At 39.3% G+C, this 25214-nt stretch overlaps 1 protein-coding gene across 1 annotated transcript in view; it reads right to left on the bottom strand.

Moving 5' to 3' along the window:
- Window positions 1-4723: 4723 nt before the first annotated feature.
- Window positions 4724-25214, bottom strand: part of LOC121952493 (roundabout homolog 1-like) — a 105390-nt gene continuing 84899 nt past the window's right edge. Inside the window, exons 10-30 of the mRNA XM_042499217.1 lie at window positions 18327-18532; window positions 18159-18240; window positions 17888-18056; window positions 17339-17505; window positions 17096-17217; window positions 15845-16079; window positions 14724-14845; window positions 14378-14549; window positions 13896-14093; window positions 13164-13190; window positions 11612-11651; window positions 11267-11421; window positions 10744-11109; window positions 10551-10670; window positions 10333-10468; window positions 7646-7798; window positions 7082-7527; window positions 5811-5951; window positions 5493-5714; window positions 5252-5406; window positions 4724-5141 (exon numbers count right to left, since the gene is read on the bottom strand). Of these exons, the coding sequence (XP_042355151.1) occupies window positions 5127-5141; window positions 5252-5406; window positions 5493-5714; window positions 5811-5951; window positions 7082-7527; window positions 7646-7798; window positions 10333-10468; window positions 10551-10670; window positions 10744-11109; window positions 11267-11421; window positions 11612-11651; window positions 13164-13190; window positions 13896-14093; window positions 14378-14549; window positions 14724-14845; window positions 15845-16079; window positions 17096-17217; window positions 17339-17505; window positions 17888-18056; window positions 18159-18240; window positions 18327-18532 (3449 nt within the window). The 3' untranslated portion in view covers window positions 4724-5126. The remainder of the gene's footprint in view (window positions 5142-5251; window positions 5407-5492; window positions 5715-5810; window positions 5952-7081; window positions 7528-7645; window positions 7799-10332; window positions 10469-10550; window positions 10671-10743; window positions 11110-11266; window positions 11422-11611; window positions 11652-13163; window positions 13191-13895; window positions 14094-14377; window positions 14550-14723; window positions 14846-15844; window positions 16080-17095; window positions 17218-17338; window positions 17506-17887; window positions 18057-18158; window positions 18241-18326; window positions 18533-25214) is intronic.

Genomic DNA, 25214 nt, shown 5'->3' with positions numbered 1-25214 from the left:
GTTATTGGAATAATTCATGAAGTAGCTGATTGCATGAATGACTCAGTAAACATAATATAAAAACCATTAAGTGTTGCATATTCAAGTTTCTATTTAAGTAATGCCCATGCACACTCCAGTTTGTCAACAATTATTATATTACCCCCTCGGAGGCAGTAATGAAGAGGATGATTATTTTCCCTCTGTTATAAATAGAGCATTGATTTTTTTTTTTAATTCAGCAATCATGGGTCAGCCATGTTGATTGGAGTGGACATTAGCTTTCACAGCACAAGATAAAATTGTCCACCCTCCATTTAGACATAGCAGTCACATCAGTCAAGCTTGAAGCGATAATTGGACAAAAAAGGTAGATCACGCTGTATCTTAGCTGCTGGCAGCTGTAAAGGAGGTCAGCCTTTATGCACAAGGACACACACAAGATAGTCTCGCAGGTATTGACAGCAGCCTTTGTGCTGTAACAACTACTGTAAATGGGCAAACATCAGAAATGCAGCCATTATTTATGTAAAAAGAAAGAACAGAATTGTCAGCAGTTACATGTAAGAATAACATCGTTCCTCTTCACAGAAAACACCATACAGGCTCTGCACTGAAGGTTAAAAGTTTGTTATCCTAGTTCTATGATCACAACCAGAGCCCTTCACTGGCCTCTCAGAGATATACAGTTAGAAGGTTTTTGTCTCCTTTCTTAAGAAGGAGGACAGGATGGCAGAAATTCTTATGCTCTGCCCAGTCTGTGCATTCTCATGAAGCGGCATCCTCCGAGTCTTAAAAAATGTAGTAGATGGAGGAGGTGCCAAAAACTGCACGAGTGCTCTCATAGAGCAGGCCAGTGGAGAGATGTGTCTCAGTGTTATTATACGCCTAAGGAAAGCTGGACAGTGCCTGCAGCAAAGGCATGACATGCAAAACACTGCTGGTAACGAAATAATATAAAGAGTGCGAGTGCAGGAGGCAGCAGGATTGGTGGATGGATCCAACAAACCCTGGACTTTCATGTGTGAACCCAGTATTTGCTTTGCGTCTGAATTTGATGGGGTTTTTTTCTTCACCTTACCAAGTGTCTCATTCCCTTTATCCTAACCGTCTGTGCCAGCATGTGCATTTGTTAATGACCCGCCGTCAGTTGCCAAGTGCTGGTGTTGCCTAAACACAACAATGTCAAAGTTATGCATATTTAAGGGTGGACCTACCTTAATAATGGAGCTGTCTGTGAGGCCTCTCCACAGTCTGTAAGTCATATCCACCTCTTGCTCTTCCAGTGTTATCCTGTGTGAGATTTAAAAAATATGTTGTTCGTCTGAGTGTTACGTGCTTTTTGGGTCATTGGTTTCTGTGTATAACCAATATTTAAATTTAAATGATCCAACTGTAGCTTAGAAAGTTCTTTAAAGTTACACTGACCAAGCTATACAGTAACAACTTTTGGAGTTTTATTTTGGTTATTTCTGCTAGTCACTTAACCTAGTGTCACAAAGTCAGTGAGTGTGAACAGCAGACAGACTGAAGAAAAAAAAAAACTGTAGCTACAAGCCTCATGCTGTTTTGTGAAGTGACTTGAGTGATGTGGGTTGTTGTGGGTCAGTGAGTCTACAGGAGAGCGTTGATGTTGGTGATTCTGAGTTTAAAATTGTTGAACGGCCGTGCTCGTAGTGCTTTATTTTGTTCTGTTTCCACAAACTTTTTTTAAGGTTGTGTTTATCTTTAAGTAGGCGTATAAGGACTGAGCAGACAATCCACTGAGAAGTTAAATACTACTTGAAAGGTGAAAAACTATCCTTGTACCTCTGATCCTCTTACCGTTGGCAGAGTGTGTTTTGAAAGCTAAATTTGATTGAGTTGGAAAATAGCCAAGTAGGGAGTTAAATTGTTTCTAGGTTGAGTGAAGTATTGATTGTAAGAAAGAACAGACAGTTTCCAATTACATATTTGGTAATTAGGGATCACCATTAGCATTCATTTCATACTTTGGAGTCATATTTCCATCCACCTTGCAAATGTCAGTCAAACATTTACTCTCTTTTAGCTCTGTTTTTGGCTTCCATGAACTCCTGAAGAAAAAAAATGTAGCTCTTAAGCTGCTTTAGAGCTTGGCTACTTTCCACAGCCATCCCCATAGGATTTGCAGTCTTTTTTTATTTAATTTAATTTATTTTTATTTTTTGAATAGTTGTGGCCTAATATACCTGATTGCTTGATTTCATTGCAGCTTTTCTAAAAAAATATAAATGAAATGTGTTGCATTATGCATGGGAGCGAGTGTAAGATAGCAAAAATAGATGCAAACTTACTTTGTACAATTTGTTATAAATCAAAGGTTTATTTCAGCAACGATTTAAACCACATTGTTCTAAGTTTTATGCTAAATTAACATTACCACTAAACATACATATTAAATCTAACTCAACTTGATTCCTTTAGTGCTTATGATAGTTCTGGCCTCTGTCATGGTAATTTGAAAGTTATCAACGTGTTTCCACCCCTTTTTAGCTGTTTTGCAGAGGAAGAGCGTTTGCCAGTCGATGACTTTTGTTTGTCTCCCACCACAACATTGCATGCAATGCAAACCCACTTTGCCGCAGAACATTAGGCAATTGCCTTGCACGGTCTTTGGCAGTAATCTTTGTTGGTAATTGTGACACGTTTGTTACACACGCCTGCATCTTCACAACCACAGACAGGGAAGTGAGGTGGGTGATTTTGTGCAGGGTACTGCTATGAAAATGTTTTAAATGTAAAAGGAGATATCTTCCAAAGTCCAACTGTCCAAAGCAGATTATTAGGGGATGATAGTTTGTGCCGTCTCATGTAGTCACAGTGATATTTGGGTGATATCAGAATAAACCACGTTGAGGTAAAAACAGTCTGACACCTAACTTATCACTGCTGAGTGGAGTTTATTCAGGATCAAGCTTGTTCATTAATCACAATGAGTTCTGTATAATTAAAAAATCACTTCAATTATTTGTGGATGATGCACCGCTTAGGGTATGAGTCGAGGAATACTCAAAGTGACACTCACCACACATATTCACGCACTGAAAGACATCTGTGAAAGATTTTCAGCATCACACAGCTGCTCTGTTGATGGAGGTTCATAAGTGAGGTTAATTAAACAGCATGTCAGCACATCCTCACAGCTTTCTTCTCTCCCGTCTTCCTCATCCACCTGTGGGATGAACTGAAGAGCATTCAGCAACAACCTGGTGACAGTTGGAAATCAGGAACTGAAAAAAAAAAAAAAAAAAAAAACAACAACAGCCCCCCCCCAAGCATTAATGAACACAGATTTTCAGAGATGTGTTAAATATAAATTACATAGCAAAAGAAGACTGTTAAACACTACATTTCATGGTCTAAATCACTGAGGGTCAATTTATACAACCTTTTCCTTGATACCAATTTTTTTTTCTAAAAGTCTCACTGTATGTTGCATGAATTATTTGATTCAAACTTTTCAAGGTCTGGAAAGAAATGAAAAAAAAATCATGACTTTCTTGTGTTTTTTGTTTTTAGGTTAAAGGTGAAAAAGGACAAGGGAACAATACTCACCTTTTCTTCTTTTCTTTAAAAACTAAACAGAAACAAAAACAACCACCTTAGACATGAGTGAAATGTAGCACAGGATCAGCAGGTATTTGCATGTTTGCTACAACCCAGTCGCTAGAAATATCAACTTTGGAAATACTGATATGCTATGTATGAAACATATACATGTAATTGGCATGGCTTACAGAAATGTGCAAGGCCAAAATTTACTTCTGGTGACTGAATTGCCACCTTTGTGTGACAAAATGTGTGTGAAGACTTCAGTAATCTAGGTCATGGTACCATTAGCTGTTTTTTTTTTTTTTTTTTTTTTTCCGTTTCTGATCATCTGTTTCATTTGAAATTCCAAGGCGATATATCATATGGTGAAAAAAGGATTATTTGTTGTTGTTACTTAAGGAACAGCAATATTTATTGAAACAGAGTAGTTAAAGTGACATATTTGTTCCATATATAACTCAGAGAATAGGGTTGGACATTATGACCAGAATATATAGCATAATGCATATTTAACTTAACAACTTGAAATATGCATTATTTCCTTAATATATCACTGCATGATAATATTCACTTTTTTATGCTTACCTCCTGATATTCGTCCAGCTTTTTAATTTTTTTGTTTAGTTAAAAATAGCTGTGTGAGTAAATTTAGGTTGGTACAGTGGGAGATTCTTGAGTGGCAATTGGATAAATTAAGCATATTGTCCAGCCCTACTCCAGAAGTTATGGCCACACAGGACTAAATGAAATTGACTCAGTGGAGAAAAAAATAAATGGAACCAGTCCATGACCAGATTTTTCATCATCCCAAAGGGACAACAAAACAGTCAAGCAAAAGCTCCTACATGTGAATCTGCATGCAATTCTCTCAGTACACACAACAGATAGTTCAAATCTGAATGAAAGCAGCTCAAATGTACGCAACCAAATGCACAATCACAATCAACAATCATTTTCTCAGCCTGAAGTGAGCTGATGAAACGATTAACAAGACTCCAAAGACTGATTTCCTCCAGACTGAAATTCATATAATAAAGACTTAGAATAAAATTAAGTGATTGTGCTTTTATAACCAAAGTAGAACAAATAATACAAAGACAAGATGTACATCACTTATAAAACATTAACACTGTTATATAAAATTTGAATTTGAAGCACTTCTGTGGCAGTAAACAATTTCAAGAATTTACAAGATGGCTGGTAATGACTGAATATCAATTACAGTAAAAGAACAAGACAACTGACAGGCAAAGATCATGTAAGGACCGCATCAAGCAGTCGCCATGGACAATATTTGTGTAGACACTCACGACCATCATCAAATGTGCATTCATCTTGCTCCCGGAAGATGGTCACCCAACAAGCAAACAATAACAGTGCATCAAATTGAAGTCCACAGACTTTAACATGAGAGCACTTTTTCTTTTTTTCCAACACCTATGAGAAATTTGAAGTAGAAAACAATAGCATGTATTGTGCAGTACTTTAAGAGTCTTTTTTTTCCAATAAGGTCAAGGTCATAGTCCTTCGTCTGAAGCAACTGTAGGATATTCCTTTTGTGCTTGCATTGCTTCTTAGCTTTTCAGGAACTGTGAAAACAAAACAGTGTCATATTTTTCTAAACTGATTTTGAAAGGGGCTTGTCACATATTTTGGGAAATTTTTATATGCAGAGTTTTGTTTACTGATTTCGGTTTACCTCTTTGACCTGTCCTGTAGGTGCCACCTGTCCTCCCTGTTTGGTCCTTGAGTCTCCACATGACTTAAAGCTGGCTGAATTGGTATCATCAGGCTCCCTTTGAGCTTGACCTGATGGGAAAGAGGGACGACTATACAGAAGGACATCCCCAAATTCTGAAGGAGAGACAAGAAAGAAAAAATTTAGTTGTCTACTCTCTCAATCACTTGTTAAAAAGTTTGCAAAATAATTCATCCAGTGCCTGAGTGCTGTCGGCTTTTGCTGCTTCCTTTAACTCCTTGTGGAGTCTTGTGCTTGTCCTGGTTGTCTTTATGCTCAAATGCAGCCTCTTTGACCCTGTGAGTCCCAGTGCTGCCTCGTCGACCCCGGGTCTCCCCTGAGCCCATCCGAGGCAGCGTGGCCCCCCTCACTTTATAGTCGCCGTGGGACATCTGACTTGGGAAATTCATAGGCATGCAAGAGTCTGGGGACAAAGCAGCGCACAGAGGTCAAAATGTTAGAATTTTAAAAGATAAATGGGAGTAAATCTCTACAAAAAATTTCTTTGTTCAATCTTAACCATCATTGAAGACATCTTTGGACTGGTAGCCCTGCTGTCCGGACTGGTTCTGTTTGTGTCTTCTAGGTCTTTTATGTGTTATTGCAGGACTCATGTTGCTGTCTGTGGACATGGGACTGCTGGGTCGCTGGTGCCGCCGGCCTAAAATCATCACACAGATGAAAATGAGTCTGAATATTTTATTCAGAAAAGCACAAAAAATGTAATGGAAACAAATATTTGGGGAAAAAAATGGTGGAGTACTTCACTTAACAGTCATTTACCACACATTATTGGAAAGTGATTGCTATATTCTGATCGCCCCACTGTGCACAGTGGGCAGAGAGCACATTTGGAGAAGGCGGCATATGCTGAGTGGTGATATAAAAGCCTGGTATGACAGCTGGATTTCTTTCAAACCTCCTCTTATATACATTCAGTCAAGCTTAAAATTTGATATACCTTCCACTAACACCTTACCAAGAATGGGTTATTAAAAAGCTATGTAAATAAAAAAGCTGAGAAATAAATGTGGCATTAGAAAATAAAAGTCTCCTGAAATAAATAAATATGAATTTATGAAATAAAAGTATTCTGAAATAAATTAGAGCATGTCATTGGAAAATTTTCTTTAAGAAAAAAAAATCTTTTTTTATAATTTATCATTTATATTTAATTAAATATTTATTTCCTTATTTATTTTGTGGGATTAATTAAGTAGGTATTTCAGGGATGTAGACATTTCATAAAGTTTAGTTTAGTTAAAAATAAAAAAAAAAGCAAAAATATATAATATATGCTCTAATTAAATATATGCTATTGTTAAATCGATTAGGTGCTTTGAAGGCACAACAATTTCATTATAAATAAATATAATGTTAGAGAATACATTTGCCCAATTTAACGTGACTTCCGGAATAAACTTCACCCACATCTGGCTTTCTATCTAAATACAGAAACAGAAAATTTTGTTGGTTGAACAGATAATAAATGTACACCTCTAGTACATACAATACAACAGTAAACTTAAAGTTGATACTAAAATACTAATCTAACTTTAGCTGTCCGTCTAGAAGATTTTAAGTATTGGACAATGTCATGATATATTATGACTTCATCCTCTGGGGACCATGAATGTTTGTACAAAGTTCCACAGCATCCATCCAAAGTTGTGTTGATATTTAAGTCTGGACCACACTTGACAGACTGACATCGCCATCTTTAGAAGCATGGCACAAGTGTAGCTAATCATCTTGTTTACAAAATAAAATTGTCCCCAGCAGCTCTCTCACCTGACTCCTCCGGGTATCTGCACATGCGCAGGCCTACAATATCTCGTGAAGACGTTACTGCCTGGTTAAAATCGCCATCTGTAAAGAAGGATCCCTCCGAGGTGCTGACAACACTGGACCTGCCAGATGAGATGTTGTCCTCAGATGCTGAGCCCCAGCTGTTAACCATGGACCCTGTGACCGATCGGTCCAGATCCCCGGTGCTGGAGGCTGGGGTCTGCTCCAGCCCATGCAGTGGCAGCTTGTGTGGAGAGGGGTGGTGCAGCTGGTGTTTGTGCTTCTGCTGGTTGTGGTGTTGGCTGAAGTGACTATCAGCAAGCTCTGCGTCCGTCTCCTCCTCTGCCTCTTCCTCCTCCTCCTCCTCCTCATCCTCTTCCTGTACATCGGTGTCCATGCAGAAGGGTATGGAGCTGTAGGTGTGTGTTGGGGAGAGAGGGTGGGGGTGGCTGGTGGTGTGTTGGATGGAAAGTGCATTAAAATCTATGCACTCTTTTCACAGCTGTAAAATGTGCAGTGTCAGTTAAAAATCGCTGAATGCGGTGTCAGGAAGATTTAATGGGTTACCTGAGGTGCCCTGTTCCATCGTGCGGGACATTGCTCTGGTCTCCCTGTGGTGTTGGGTTAGAAGGGTGACTATAGGACACTTCAGTAGGTGACGAGGCTGCCCCTCTAACCGGTGGAGTAGGGCAGCCCTCTATTCTCTCCTCTGGATCAAAACTGAGAAGAAAAGGACAACTGACATGTGGTAATGGCTAAAGGAATGAGGGGTCCTGGCAGTCCTGATACATTAGTCACAGCCCATTAGACATCAATGCAAATCCCTTGGTCTGCCTTTCGAAACACAAATTTCCATCATGGAAAAACGTATAAAGATGAAAAATAAGCTTTCTGCACCATCTGTTTTTTATTGCTGTAATGCTGCACATCTCTTGAGTGCATGCTTGTTTCTGTTCTGTTCATTGTACCTTTTCTGAAGTCATTTCAATTACATAAAACCTGATGTCATTGTAAACTGTCTAACAATGACAAGAATCTAAATTGCATAATTAGTTTGCTTAAAAGTCTTTGTTGTGACAATAAGGCCGTGTTTTGACAGCAGGTTTGCAGATGTTCTCAGCACACCTTCAATTAATGCTTGAGGGAGTCTGATAACTTTATCATATTACTGTTTTTTTTTTTCAGTCAGCTTATCTTCACACAATGTAATAACTATAATATAATATGACACTTTCAGCAAAATTGCTAGTTTATTTTTTTCAATTATTCTATTTTATTTTTCATCTAATATTATGCACTCAATTGAGAACAAATAAAGTAATACATTTGGTGGATATTTTAAGGCACTTTGAAGTGCACTACTGCAGCTAACTCTTTTGATACCCAACTACAATTTTACCAAATGAAAGAGCTTTGCATATGCGTGTATTAGGCTACATTAAGACTGCAAACCAATCGGATTTGTTTTTGAAATCAGATCTTGAGAATAGACTGTCCACACTGTAAACAGTATAACGACATAGGCATCAGTAACTACGAAGTGGTGCTGATGATATGACTTTCCAAAGTGGAAGCATGAGAAATGGAGGTCCATCCACGCCCCCAGGAAAGCAGCTTATCCATGCACCCATGTTTTCCCAGTGGCCACTCACAGTGAAAAGACCCCCCCTTTTTTCCCTATAGGACACCATTGTAAAAGAGACCTCTGTTAAACTGTTGACAGGACACCTCATACTGCAAACAAAGTTATAACAAAGTTAAAACTCTCTCTATTATGAATTTTTGACTCATGGACATTCTTTATTTGTAAAATTATTAAAATTAAATTAAAATTATTTAAAAATTTGTGACATCATCACAATGTGAAGTGTATGAGCAGAGCGGGAACTTGTGTGCGGGGACAGCGGGAGAAACACAACTGCGCATATAGAGTACTAAAAACCCAGATGCGTTAGCATTTCAGCACTCTTAGTTCCCTTATCTTGAAAACAGTGGGTTTTTGATTAGATGAAATAAGGTCTGTGGTAAAACAAACTGAAGCATTAAACATTAAATATGTCCAAAAAATACATCACTTGTGAACTTTGGATCTTATGTCTTAAAAAAAGCAGTTGTCAACAACTGGCTAAATCAGACTACAGAAGTTCATCATGCTATTCAATCAGATTTTTAGAATGTTTGAGACCATTTTTACCACATCAGTTTTATTTATATGAGGAGCTGTGACAGAGAGAGTAATTTCTTATTTTGGCAATGACATCATAGTGGCTAACAGTCAATCACAGTGCTCGATGCACAAAGAAGACAAAAACTTGATTGATTTTCTAGTGTTTTTGAGAAAATATGTAACACCCCAACCCAACCCAAAAAAAATCCAAACAAAACATAACAGATTTGCACAGCTGCACAGCCGCGTTGTGGTGGCAACGTTAGGTCATGTGACCTTAATGTAGTTTGTATATAGCATAATAATAGGTTTTTACTTCTGGCAACTGAATTTAGGCTTCAAAAATCCTAAAAGTGGTGTTCATATGTGAAGATTATCTTGCTGAACGAAATGTGTTTCATAAACTTACATTTTCCACAGAGCTTATTTTCTGCAATAATCCAAAATCCACTGGAAAAATCCCCTTGGCTTTCTGACATGGAAACCATGGCAATGCTAAGTTCTGCATTGGCCTTGGAAATCCCTGGGTCACTTTGTTCAGGGAGGTGCATACTGGGGAAGTAAACCTTGAAGCTAAAAACTTTTTTTGGCATATGCACCAGGCGAGCATCTCCACTGGAATCAGCAGGCGCCATCTTGGTATCCCGAATCTAGATATTATTACAAATCTATGGGTTTCTCATTTCGCCCTCCAGACAACCTATTTTGGCACCTATCCACGGACTGTTGTTCCTCATGTTATCCTCTTTGGTGCTCTGCTGGTAGCAGCATGGATCTCCTCAGAATTTCAACCACTCTGAATTTGATGTCATCGTGTTTAAAGACACTTTGAAATTTGAATTGAGCAGCCAGAGCGTCCGCACTTAGACGCATTGGTAGAAATTCAATTGGAATTTCAAACCAGCTCCAAATGTGGCTTGGATAAAATTAGCAAAAAATGCATTTTGTGTTGTTTTTTGCTGTCCAGATTTCCTAAAAAATTATCTGCACATGCCAAAAACCTTGATTTGAGCTGGCATCCTGAACAAGGCCTTATTCTGTACTGTGTAGGGGTACATGCATCTGAGTGTGTCTTTTCCTGTCTTACCTCCTTTCCATGGGCAGGCTGTACTCATCACAGTCCCAGGCATTAGCATGAGGAGGAGACAGGGTTTCTCCCCAGCTTACTGCATTATGTTTTGGGATCTTCGGGGCTCTTGTTCCCTTCTTTTGATTTTGACTCCCTGAGAGATGAGAAGAAAACATCAAGAAAAACACAGCTTATCATTAAAATTCACTGCTGTGCAAAGTAGCCGTTGGCCTCACCTGAGGTGCTGTTGCTGCCTCTGTCAGAGCTGTGGTGTGAGCCTCCCGTGCTGTGATCACGGCTCTGGTTGTAGGGGATAGTTTTAGGATGGATCACTCCTTCACTTCCCTGCAAATGATCTGAAGACAAAAAAGGAAGAAATATTGCAACTTTTTTTTCATACAAAGCAAATCAAACGTAGCTGTACTCTACCTTTATTGAGCATGTTTTGCTCAATGATGTTGTACTGCATCTGTGCAGCCATCTCTTTAGGTATTGGAGGCGGGTTGGGGGGCTGTTTCCAGCATGGCATGTCCAGAGGTTCTCCTATAGCGCCACCAGTGGCTGCTTTATTCTTAATGCTGACCTGAATGAGCTGTGTGGTGGCGTATGGGATGGGTTCATATGTGGCTGCTGAATCTCCTCCTGGACTCGTGTAGCACAAGTTGGAATTGTTGAACGTTTTAATCTCATTGAGCTTGTTGGAGAGGTTCACGTCGCTGTAAATGGCCGTCTCAGAACCAAGCTGTCCCCCCTGCTTGTTTTCTGGATGGCTTCCATAATTAGCTATGCAGTCGGCTGAAGGGAACAGGGAACAAAGGAGCACATGAACGCAGTAAGAACACAACCCAGAGAATGGTTTGATTTTCGTAAGACACACAATTAAATATATATTTGAGAGGCACTCCTACAGTACCTGGACCTTGACATGCACACAACTTGATCTTGAACTAACCTGGTCGGCTGTATGTTGTCATGTTGCTGTCACTGGTGCCGTTGCCATTATTGCAGCAGTTGATGCTACAGTCCTTGTGATTGGCACATGCATTTGGCCAATTGTCAGGCAGCCACAGCTGGTTCAGAGGTTCACCCATGCTGAGAAGGCCAGGTCTGCAACAACGAAGATCACAGAGCTGTCAATCAAACGCTCCTGTTCTCATATATCACTGATGAATGAGCATGAGGAGGGTGCATGTGTCTCATTGTGTGGAGAAGGGAGACATCTCCCCCCAGTGTTTCTCTTATGTAAGTGCATGTCTGCTGTGTGCCTTTATATAACAGAGACAAAAATATCACTCACCTGCCAGCACTGCACACAGACTCTCCTCTTTGATACGCCACTGCAAAGGGAAACAGAAAACATTAAACCTTGATGAGCTGTCAAAAACAGGAAGTGCCAAAGGCAGAGAAAGTGGCACCATGAAAGGCAGGTAGAGATTCTATAAAGTCAAAAGTCTACACTCACTTCAATACATGCTTCCGTGGAAAGACTGACTCTGTGATTTAATGTGCATGAACACAACACAAATAATTGCCTGTGCCTTTACCGACCCCCAAATAACTTCAGAACTGATTCAGAAACACTGTTGGAGACAGTTTCTCCTCAAGCAACAGTAATACATCAAACAGTAGAATACATAACACATTTTCCTTATTTAATTAAATAAACCTAACCTAACTGGGCACACTATCAATATATACTACATAGGTTTATACAAAAACACATTATTGCTTTAATATGGTGGGCAAAAACCACAGTGTGATCTAACAAAAAAGTATTAACATGCTAGTCCTGCGATCTTGTACTTTTCTTGTACTATATAGATAGCAACAGCTGCTACACTTCATTGCAAAGATTTATTTAATCACTCCCTTCTAGCTCACATTTTTAATGGTGTTTTACTTTACTGAATCTCATTACATTTGTGTTTTCTGAATCCTACATTATGTTCATAAAATCTCATTCCAGGGTGCCTTCAGGTATCAGACACATAAATTGAATGCCTTTAAAGACCTTTTAAGATAATTTTTAACCAAATTTAATACAGATTTTTGTAACAAATCATTTTAATCTCATTCAGTTAACTATAAAGCAATTAATATATATGTGATCCCCTGAAGGGGAAGGTTTGAGGCATGAATATGGGTATTTGAGTGAGTTAGGTTAATCTACATTTGGCAAAACAATTAAGTAGACATTGATTCAACAAAGGCAAATAATTAGTTATAAAATATATTTTGGCGTCCTCACACTGTACTTTTCATCTCTCTTTCTCTCATTTTTAAAAACATGTTTAACTAAACAAAATTTTATGAAATGTGATGTCACATCTGTAGTCCACTATATAAACAGTTACACTCTTAAACATAAACATTTTAAATGAACCCCTTTGTATTTCCTGTTGGGAGTGTTTTGCAGTGTGTGTGACTGAGTGTTTCAGAAAGAGGGAGAATAAAGGCATATTCATCCAGACAGTGTGAGAAAAAAAAGTGTTTTTTGAAAATTAAAGCATGTAAGCATTGCTATAGCAGAAACTCAAAACACAAGCATGAGCTGAAAATGAGCATGATATGAGAGCTTTAAGACAATTTAAGACTTAAGTGACTACAGATGCTCTGTCATTCATGTATTCTTTTTAGCATTGTGTAACTTTTCAGTTGCACTTTCATACCTTTGCATGTCTAAATGTAAATGGCCATAAAGAGTGTCAGTTCTTAAAAATTCTTAAATGAGACAAAATGCAATTTCATCCTGGGATGTTTCAACTGAATACTATACAGCAACTCTAACAACTGACTTGCAAAATACGAAAATTATCTACAACATTAAGAGAGAATCAAAGTGTACATACCTGTAGGTGTAAAGGTGAATGAGGGGACTGTAGGGACAGACAAAGACAGGGAGGGAAAGCAATATGAGCATTAAAATAATTATATAAACTTTACTATTAGAGAAGCTATGGGCTCCCCCACACACTAAGGTTTGACGTATCTATGTATGTACTCTCTGCTGTGTGATGGACATCTCCTCATGTGATGTACACATATTCAAATAACCACATGCCATCTGCCTCACTGCTGCCTTACTGCTGCCTCCGTCTCTGACAAGTGTCCAGGTGAAGGTTAATGGGGGTGACAGGCGAACAGAGACAGAGCGGGAAAATAACAGTGATATTGTAGCAGACAGGGTAATGGCAGGTTGACAGGCCTGTGCCTCTAAGAACTGTGCTGTGTGGAGAAAATGACACTCTACAAATGAGCGGCTAAAGGTCAGCCTCTGACTGTCTGCATAGTCGCAAATGCAAATTTGTTTCTGAAGTCTTTGTGTCAAAGGAAGATTAGACCGCAGTATTTTTCACCTTTTGATGTGATCTGCTTATCGGCCTCTGAAATTAGTCCTTAATATCACTGAGATGAAGACTCCTGTTTATTGCAGTGGCAACATGTCATGTCTTGATCCCTTCTACAATCATGCCGACCTTCAAATGTACCAACAAAAGCAACATGACCTGTTTTGCAAACACACACTTGCCCTATATGGTTTGCATCGTGAACACACATGCACACTAGAGAGAAACACACACCTTTGCGGATGCCGGTGTACGTGCTGCTGAGGCCACTTCTCTTCTTTCTGTGACGGTAGAGCCACACACTAAAAATCATGAGGACCAGCCAGCAGGTGGCGCCAATGCCAGCAATAAATGCAGGCTGCCGCACCACATCTGAGATCTGAGACAGAGTGTCTCTTTCCTCACTGATATCCATCATCTGGCCTGCAGAGTCTAACCAGGAAAAGAAAACAGAGGAGACATTATATGTGCACAAAAACAATTGAAAGGACAAAACAGAACTGAAGATTTGTGTGCAAAAATGTTGATGCAGCAGCAAAAATACAAGATTTTCCTTAAAAAAAAAACCAAAAACAATCCTAAGTAACAGGGGGTTAAGCACAATTAGGAGGCTAAGGAACATTATAGACGTTTTCACACTATGTTGCTGTCACTATTTCAAGGCCTATTTTGTGACATTTTCCAAAACAAACACTTTTTTTTGGTAGAATTCTCACCTAATTGAAAAAAAGTGACATCACTCTTGACCCCAGGTCCAGCACCATTGCTTGCTGCAACCTCTACGCTATATCGAATTCCTGGCGCCAAACTGGAAATGAGCACAGAAAACGTGGAGCCGTCGACTGACTGGTTCATGTGATAGCGGCTCTCATTCCCCAGGCACCAGATCTGTCAAGACAAGGTGACGAGAGGAGACGAGATGACAGTGACTGCCTGAGGGACGCAGCCGGAAACACAAGAGGCATCGTCAGCCTCAAAAAAATGCCATTTACATTTGAACTGCAATACACAGGATTCAGAGAAGAGCATGAGTATGGGAGATGGTGGGGAGGGCCTTCTTACCTTGTACTCCTGAATGACTCCAGCCTCTTCCCATTCCGGAGGCGGTTTCCAAGCAACGAGGATGGCAGTCCCATTGGCATCGCTCTTTGTCACTGTTACGCCCTGGGGTGCTCTGCTAGGGGCTAACACAATGAGGAATACCGTTAACCATGCAGACATAAACACAATTTCATTCCCAGGTGTAGTCTGCATCTCTAACAGCGTCGCATACAAAAAACCCCAAAACATACATGGCTTTTGTATTGTATTTGTATTGTACTCCAAATGTACAATAATTTTTAGAATAATACATAGTTGCACTAGGGCTGTAACAAGTAGTTTAAGGCTTCAAAGCTTCTTTTAAAATGTTGACATTCAAATTCTAATATGAAGTTTAAATTTGTGCAGCCCTTCAATGCATGTCAATTTATTCTTTTTAAACCCAGCATATATGCACAGTTGCAGGTAAATATTAGGGTACACCAGTGGTCATCAAACTTTTGCCCCAGCATATGCCCAACAACTAAGACAAATGTTCACACACCCCACCCCACATTTTTTTAAATCAATCATAAACAATAATTACAGAAGCAAAAATAATCAATGTTGGACTTGAGAAAAGGTCAGTATTATAGCATCAGCATGCTCCCTACACAAATCACATTCATTCAGCTTTGTTCCACTCTATATTTTTAACCCTGGTCAACCATGCGCCACCTGCAGTGGCTCTATGTACCCCCCAGTGGGGCCCGCCCCAGAGTTTGAGAACCACTGGGCTATATCAATATTAACAGTATTTTGCTATTTGTTGATTAATTTCCAGTATTGGCTGTGTAAAATGTTTCTGACTCATGTGATCCAGACATACCCAATAACTCCAGAGCACTGTAAAGTTCAAATGTCAAAATAAACAAATAATTTATCAAATATTCTGCTTCTATCCTCATTTGCTGGTGTTTAGACTCTCAAAAAATACATTTTCACTGTGCTCAAAAAAACAATTTACTCTCTCTCTTGCTGCACTCAAAGGAAGGCACACACCTGTATTAACTGGGCAGTGTGGCAGCAATCTAACAGCATCATCCTCTCAGTTATTTATAGCTACCTTTAACAGTGCAGAACAAAAGTTCTAAGACAGTCACCTTCTTCCAATGTTCGGACCACCTTCACCTCACTGTCAGCTCCCTGAAACTCATCAAAGAAGGGGCGCACTTTGAACTCGTAGATGGCTCCTCTTTTCAGGTGACTGATCACCAGCCCGTCCTCCCGTGAGGCGCGCACCTCCATGACGCTCCACTGCCCCTCTGGCTGCCCGTGCTCAGCAGATGCCCTGTAAAGTACCTTGTAACCCTGAATGTACGGGGACTGCTGCTCGACCTAGCGGAGATGCAGAAGAAAAACACGCTTCAAATAAACATCTGGTTTTAAATCAAAGAGATGTCTGCATGTACTGTAGATTTTATTGCTGTGGTGCAAGTAAATTCTGAGGTTCATCGTTATATCTGTGAGTTAAAACATACATTTAAGAGGTTAGTGCTTCATCTTGGGTGTGAGTGAACATCCTGCTGGAAGGATCTGTTAAAACTCAGTTAATTGCCTTTGCCTTTAGGCTGATACAGATTAATATTTCCTCATATTTGTGAAGTATCACAGTGAACCACAATATGAGGTCATTAATAGTTTCCCCTCAGCATGGCTCTGGCTAAAATCAAGCCAGGAGAGGACTAAGCACTTTCCATTTAAACCACACAATTTTGACAAATGATGCCTTAAAATATTTCTGCACATGCACATATCCAAAACACACACACACACACACACACACACACACACACACACACACATTTTACCTTTTCTTATATTTACCCTAACTCTGACTTGAGCCCCTTTCCCACTGTACAAAAACCCCCACTAGCGCCCACTAACAACACAGACTTTTGTGTTTAATGGGAAAGGTTACAGTCGGCATTAACGCAGGGGTCAAATGACTCTGCAGTAGTCACGGGTATTTATGGGCTCCAGCTCTAGTAGGTTATTATTGGAAATGATGGAGCTACAAAACCCGGGTGGACTCTCTAATTTTATCTCCTTTACCAGCAAGATGCAATGACAGGGCTGTCTGTCTCTGTCCAAGCAGTGTTTGAACATCAATTAAAATTTAATCTGCAACTAGTTTGAAAGAAAGACTGAATGAGTGACAGATTAAAAAAAAAGAAAAAAGGAACTACTTTATTATTTTCACTGGCCTCTATGATGCTTTCTACTGTTTACTAACCTGTTAAGCAGGTTAAAAAAACAGCGTACATGCACTTATTTTGGTGGAAAAGGGTTAATGGAGAGCAAAAAACACATTGACAGTGAGCAGGACAGTCATAATGGTATGGATGCCTTACCATCCACTGCACCCTGACAGCAGAAGACGAAAGGACGGTTGGTGTGTGCAGGTGGATGACTACATCTCCCAGCTCCCTCTGGATGTGACGGTGATCTACCCCCTGCATGGTGGATGTGCTGTCTGTTGGTACAAACGGAAAAAGAAGAAGTTACACATCAACAAATGAACATGTCGATTCTCTGCAGCTGAAATTATGTCTGTTAAATATGAAATAAACAAGGAATGAAAAGCCCTCACTGACCCTGTGTTCTGACAGAGTCAGAGATTGGACTAGGGTCGCTGAGGCCATAAGCATTCACCGCTCTGACCATGAAGAGGTAGACAGCTGCAGGCTTCAGGTTCCTCAGTACAAAGGTTTGTGTCTTTATATGCTCAGCCACAGTCACCCATCTGTTGCCTAATGTATAACTGCAGGGAGAGATGAAGAAATGATGACAGATGCAAGGAAAAAGTCAGCAAGCTTAATAGATGGAATATACAGTGTGTAGTTAAAGGTCTAGTGAGGAAGGTTGCAAAAATGTGAATGGTCGTATCCAGAGCCAGTGTTTGATTTGTCCTTTCTGGGCTACTGTAAAAACAACATGGCTGACTCTGCAGAAGAGGACCTACTCTGTATGTAGATATAAACATCTCATTCTAAGGTTATGAAAACATAACAATTCTTAGTTTGAGGTGATTGTACACTAATGACAACACAGTTATAAATATTACATTCAAGTTCTACTGATACATGCCCTAAAATCCTACACACTGGATCTTTAAAACTTGCTGAATACTGCATATGTCTAACCTGAATGTCTCAATCAGATAAGATGTAGGTGGTGCTCCAGCACTGGGGGTGGATTTCCATGACAGGGTGACAGAGGTACGACCGATGTCAGTCACCTCAGGCTTAGATGGAGCACTGGGAATCAGGTTGGGGTCCACAGGCTGACTGGACTGAATAACAACTCCAAATTCTGCAACAATGATACAAACAAATTCATTAAAATACACCAAACAAGACTGTTCAGCATGTATTAACAACCCAGTATGACTACATCTTAATGTGTGTAACCTACCCTCCACCTGTAAGTATGCTGTCCAGGAAGCTTCTCCATTGGGACTAGAAGCTACACAGGTGTAGAAACCAGTATCTCCCAGCTGAGAAGAGGAAGTACAGTGCCAGATATTAGTGAGCTGGCTCTGTGCAGTCTCTTAAATACTACTTGCTGTGTTACTTTTCCTACCTTAGCGTAGCGGATCTCCAGTGATCCTGTGTCTGCTATGGACATGCGGGAGTCCACTGGAGACACCACAACGCCATCTTTCTTCCAGTGGATTGTCAGAGGTGGAGATTCAGCTGTTTGGCAGCCCAGGACCACTGTGCTGTCCACAGGAACGGTCTGATTGAGTGGGCCCTGTCTAATCACAGGAGGAGGGCGGTCTGACCCAGCTAATAAGAAAAAAACAAAAACAAAAGGAGAATGACAGAATTATTATTTTAATACTAGCCCAGTGGCCTTATTAGAACACACTTAAAGTGTAATTAAACCACCAAATCACTTTTTATTTTAGCTGAAAGCCAATGTGTGTGGGTATTTAGTAAAGCTAATGATGGATTCAGGTCCAAATCTTGACAATTTAGTGCAAAGTATTTGAATTCTGCATATAACAAATATGTATAGTGACTGCACTCTACTGGTTGATACCTGGGTATTGCAATAGAAATTTGCTATTGGCTAATCTGGTGGCAGATCAGACTCCTCAAAAGCACAAAAGAGTGAGTGAGCATGTCTTAAGACTCATTTATGTTCAACGTTTGATATGTACAACGAACGCAACAGAGCAGTGCCACTGGAAATTGTGAAGGCAGTATAGTGTGGTTCAAGCTAGAAAAAACACTAGGACAAGTAAAGAATTAAAATATTTAAAAGCAAGCATGGAACAAATCTGTAATTCAGTGAAAATAATTCTTTGTCCACATGTTGCTTTATATTTAATTACCTCACAGATCATCACAATGTACAAGGCTGCCTTCGTTTTAAGGTACATTATCACCACCTTCTCCACTGTCACCTTGTTTGTTGTTGTCCGAAAGTTTTGACTCTGCTCCCTGGTGGTCAGGAGTTTAAGAAGGTTGTCCACTAATTGGTAGATCAGGGGGGTCCAATTCCTGGGCAAGATAGCGACCCCATATTGTTCCTAAAGTGCGTGTGGATATTCAAACTGAGTAGCATGGGGCACCTTGTATGGTATGGTGAAGTAGTGTAAAAACTGAGTGATCAGAGGCCTAGAACGGTATAAGGCAATTCACTATCCATCACTGTCATCAAGTAGATGTATCTATGACAACATAAAGACACATTGAAGTATGAGGGCTGTGACAGTTACAGTGCTAGAAATGAACGTGCCTTTAGCCCTTACCCTTACAGCCAATCCCATGTTTATACATATTTCTTTTCGAGAAGCATTTTTGAACTTCTAGGGTAGAGGTACTTCAGCCAAAACTATGTAGATTAATTACTCTTTAAAATGTGCATAATGTACGCTGAAAACTATAGAAATTACAGAATAAGGTACATTAAAAAATATCAAAATTTTTCAAAATGATGGACACTATCGTCCTACACTGCAACACCGAGAACGAATTAAGGAGCCTTTCACATCAAGAAAAACACATTGCTGGCCGACAGCAAAGTCAACAAAGTGAAAATGTGTAGTGCTTAAGACATACTTATGTTGGCTGTGTGAGAAGTTTTCAAATTTAAGAATGTCATGTCCCATGTCTAACGCTTTCTGCTACAAACTGCTCTCATATAAAACATCCACTGGCAAACCTGTATAACATTTTTGAGAAAAGCTCCAAACCTATATTAAAAAAAAAAAAAAAAGATGCCTTTACTTAACATAACGCAATGTTTACTGCAAACACACATGAGGGAAAGCATTTGTTTGAGGTTGGAGAAACACTGTGGTCACTATAAGAACAGTATGGGCAGCAACTTTGTTTTCAATTCCAGTTGGTGACCCTTGTCTTCCTCCTGCATTCCCATGCCTGTATCTCCACTATCACTATCAAATAAAGGCAAAACTCCCAAAAAACACTACATTGTCAACAATATATTACCAAACTGGAAATTGGGAATTCATGCTCACAAAAGCCATGAAGAGAAAGAGAGAGAAACAAAAAATAAGAAAGATGAAAGAAAGTAGAGAAAATGAAAATGTGGCCCAAAAATGGAAGACAGATAAGATGTGAAAGATATTGAGAGGAAAATTGGTAAAGAGAGAACAATAGGTTTAGGAGGCTATGCAGGCAGTGGAGGAAAAAGAAATCAACTTTTCCCCTCCAGCGGAGAGCAACTAATCGTTCATTCGGCAGTAGGCACCGCCAGAGCCAGCTCCAATCACAACGGCAAAGCCCAACTAATAACAATTCCACTTAGATAACAGAGCTCTCTTTTCTCTCTCTCATATTTTAAAACCCTGTGGATGGGGGCAGGGGTTCTAGATAAATAAATAAATAAATAAAAATACCCCCCAAAAAAGGTGATGGAAACACGCCTTGAAAACTGCCAGAGGTAATGCAGACCTGTTATTTCCATAAAAATGCACCACTCCAAATAGGGATGAGAGGAGTGTGGTGGGATGGAGAGAATTTGGGGGAGGGGAGAGTATAGAGAAACAGGTACAGGCGAGAGTGCAGTGCTACAGAGGACTGAAAAACTACATAAAACATGACCTCATCTTTTTTTATTTCCATTACCTGTAACAGATTTTTCACTGAGTGGATACCTTACATTTCCCCCACTAAGGCGGCTGCAGAATGCATTACCAATACGCAAATTATCTTTTGTAACTAACGGGGCTGCACTGAACAACTCAATATGTAAATGCAGTAACTGTCTGTTTAAGCCTGAAGCAATAATGTTCATTAATTTACAAACGTAATATATGTACATAGCGCACAGTTACCCAGACACATTTATTCATGATCACACAGTTCATTTAATTGGAAGCTTGTAGACTTTGCTGGTGGTGTGTAATTAGGGCCTGAGCACCAACCAGTGCAAGGACCCTCTTGGTATGCAAGGAATTATTATTATTATCATTTATTTAACAAATGAATCGCATTTTTGGAGGTCTAAATATGCTCAAAAACTCATGAAAATTGGTATACTTGTCCAGCCTGGCAAAAAGTTTTGTATTTTGGTGTTTTCGGAAAGGGCAGTAGCAAAATGGCTCCACAGCGGCACCTAACCTATAGCCCCTATTGAAAGATCACATAAAGTTTCACCTACGATTACAAAATTCGGTACACTCATGTATCATGCCAAGGCGCACAAAAAAGCCTCTTGGACCCATCCCACAAACCCAACAGGAAGTCGGCCATTTTGTATTTTTTGCTCATTTGTCTGTCTAAAATTGACAGACGTCACTGCCTATACAGAATTCTCTGTTTTGACCCTTATATTAGCAGAGCAGACAGATATTAGCTGAGATTTTATTTACAGAGTTACAAAGTGCTTCACAGTACCAAACTATATATTATCATCTTGAATCTTAAATCTTAAACATCATATCTAATCTTGTAATATATATATAAAATATGTTGTCATTAAGACAACCCTTCACCACACTTCACCTGATTTATCTGCTAAAAGGATTTACTATATATAGCTGAGTGTTATATAGCGTTTTTTTATATTTTATTTTAAGATGATTTTTTTACTGACTTAAGTGAATTTTCCCTGCAAAGAATTTCATTTTTGGCCTGACTCATATATCAGTCGAATTTTCAACACACTGCAGAAACTGAATTGTATGTTCCCAGTAAGATTTGATCTCATGACCTTCCAGTCATGAAGCAAGCACTTGAACTTGCAGAGCTAATCCTCCTGGCACGCCATCTGTTTTTGAAGTTTCCTTTCATTCAAAATACAACTGTGCCAAGTAAGAATCAATCACACGTTCTCCAAGTTACAAAGCATGCGCCTTAACTCTCAGAGCCAATCCTGACTGACAAATGGCTGAGTTCTTGACAGGCAAAATTCAGTATCGGCAGAGACCTTGGTCAAAATGCACAACTTATATTTTGGGTCAAGCCAATGAATGAGCCGAGATTTTCTTGGAACAGATTAATCAATATCAGTAGAGACATCTGGCATTTTTCTATTAAGTTTTTTGCTTCTTATTGACAAAGTTATCAATATATTAATTTTAAGATGATTTTGGACTTTATTTACTGAATTTTCCCTGCCAAGAACTTAGCTGATTATCGGCCTGATTCATATATCAGTCGAGTTTTAGACCAACTTCATTGCCCATACTGAATTTTCCATTTCAACACCATATGACCCTTGTATTAGCAGAGTAGACAGATATATCAGCTGATATTTTATTTTATTTATGCCATAAAATATTATTTGGCTGTAGATTCACACAGTTTAGACACTTATGGTGATACTGCACAACAAATTAAGGCACGATAAGTTGAGTAATATATTGATTTGGCCGATAAATCAGGTGAAGTTGTCCCAAAACAGGTTAAACAATAACATAGCAGATGTGTCTGTCAAAATCAAGTCAAAGTAAAATGTGAGGTAATTTAGAAACTGTGATGTAATAACATAGTTTGTCCATGCGACAGTACTGACAACATTTTGTTTGTTTGTGATTCAATTGTCTCCTTGTCTTGTAAATGTATAGTTGTTGCCAATTCTGGCATTATCCCGTTAAATTTCAGCCATTTTGTACTGGTGAACAACCACTGTGCTTGACATTCCCTTTACAAATGATTACAACAATCATAAAAAAATCAACTTTCCCAAAAGAGGCTTGATCCCACAACCTCAGAGACACAAACCAGCCATCAAACCCACTGAGCCAAACCATTTTCGACATTCTCTGTCACACTCCCGTTTGGACAGCAGTTTTGTATAATTCACCTGTCTTGGGTGAGATTCGAACTAATGATGTCATAGTCTGCAGGCAAGCCCTCTAACCAACTGAGCTAACCCTTCAGACATTTCAAATGTATTTTAAGTTGAACTTCAGACTCTTCTTTGGGACGCCACTAGTAAAACGTACTTGCCCTGGATAAGGCTCAAACTCAACATTCCAAATAGGTTTTTTGTCAATATTAATTAATGAATTTACATGACATTGTCATTGTTTGGTCTACAAAAGATGTATACCAAGATGACAAGATGATGGAATATATGTGCCCTCCGGTGCTATCTAGTGGGCGCTGGAAATACTACATCAGGTAAAATATTTCACTTCAGGGTCGAAACTCTCTGCGTGCATTATCCAACTTTCACAGAAATGAATGGCCGCTTTAGCCGGAGTTCACCAGTACTCCGACATACGTGGGGGTGCGAGGGCCCTTTTCTCACTGCTTACAGCTTTAATGACTGGTGTTGTCCTTCAAGTGCATTTAAATAGCTTTTTTTTTTTAAAATTTGTAATGTTTTTACAATTAACACAGTTATTCTATCACCTAGGATATGGATAATAGTCTACCAGATCATTTTCCCGATAGAAATACCTTTAAATATTATATGCCAATCCTGCAGTCTTGATACAGTGGTTCTTTTTCGGGAGTTTTTCCTCGGGTGATGTGATGGTCTAAGGGCAGAGGGATGTCGTATATTGTAAAGCCCTCTGAGGCAAACCATGTTTTGTGATAATGGACTCTATAAATAAAATTGACTTGACTTGACTTGACTTAACACAAAAAACGAGAGTCCTGCCTTTAAAAACAGGAAGTCTCCTACAATCAAATGTGACTTCAATGTACACAAAGATGGTGGATGACAGGCAGGGAGAACTACCTAGCTCAGTGTTTTGCCATGCTTTTTACAGGAAATTAATAAAGTAAAAATAAAAAAACAAATATGACTGAAGTCACATGAAGACAGCATGAATAAGGACTGTACATGTGACAGCGTGAGTTGGAATTGGGTTAAATCTGCAATGAATCCTATTTTATACTGCGTTAAAACCCTCTGAGACCTGTGGTATTGTCAGTCATCCTTGGGATTCCTCCCTACACAACAGGATATTGTATCATAAATATTAACATGTATAAAGGGACCTATTATGCTCATTTTCAGGTTCATCCTTGTTTTTAAGGTTTCTACTGGACATATTTACATTCTTTAACAGTCACAAATCACTTTTTTCCCTCATACTGTCTGTACCTGATCACCGGTATCCACCCTGAGTTTGAGACACTTTGTTTTGTGCCTATGTCTTTAAGTCCCCCTCCTGAATGGAGTTCGAAAGCATTGAAAGGATCTCTGCACCATCAGAGAGTGGTGAAGGGATGACGTATTTTTGCAGGCCAACCAGGAAGTAAGCATCACACTGGATCCCTTGTCAAAAACCTTATGTGATTTTTGAATGGGATTTACAGTTATCGCCAAAAATAAGCTCTCTGACAAACACAAGTTTTTGAGACTGTTCAGCATGACAATCTTCACGGACGAACACCACTTTTGTGTGTTTTGAAGCGTAAATAAAATCGCCAGAAGCAAAAAGCTATTGTTAGGCTATACACGAACTACAGCGTGGTTGCACGTCTTAAACGTCACAACTACAAACACTATAAAAACATGTTAAAACACAATCGAAAAATATCAAACAGATAAATCTACGAGTTCGTTTGCGACTGTAAAGCTGTAAAGGCGGACAAGTGGGTTTAATGAGTTACTGTGTCCGGTGTGATGATGTCTAATGTCCCTGACAAACACTGTAGTTCCACTTAGCCACTTGTTAGCAACCACCTTTTTAAGACGAGTAAAACCTTAAAAGTTCAAAAATTGGGTTTAAGCGGATATATTCTATGTTGCAGAACAAAACGTCTTAATATCTTTAGCCTGTGTTAACTACAGACTTTACTGTAGTTGTACTTTCACTGAAAACCTATTCAAAAACCCCATAGACTTTAAGACGAGGGAATGAGAAGTGCTAAAAGGTTAATGGACTTCCGCGTTTTAGGATTCATTACTTCACCACTCTATTGATAACAGTGGCACTTTCATCTGTGAAAAATCACTAATTAAAGCTTCTAAACACAACTATACACATATGTGTCAGGAATATGATCTTGATCAGGAAGAAAGTTTACA

The sequence above is a fragment of the Plectropomus leopardus genome, chromosome 13, assembly GCF_008729295.1.
Source record: "Plectropomus leopardus isolate mb chromosome 13, YSFRI_Pleo_2.0, whole genome shotgun sequence".
NCBI lineage: Eukaryota > Metazoa > Chordata > Actinopteri > Perciformes > Serranidae > Plectropomus > Plectropomus leopardus.
This window is presented reverse-complemented; position numbering and strand designations above follow the sequence as displayed.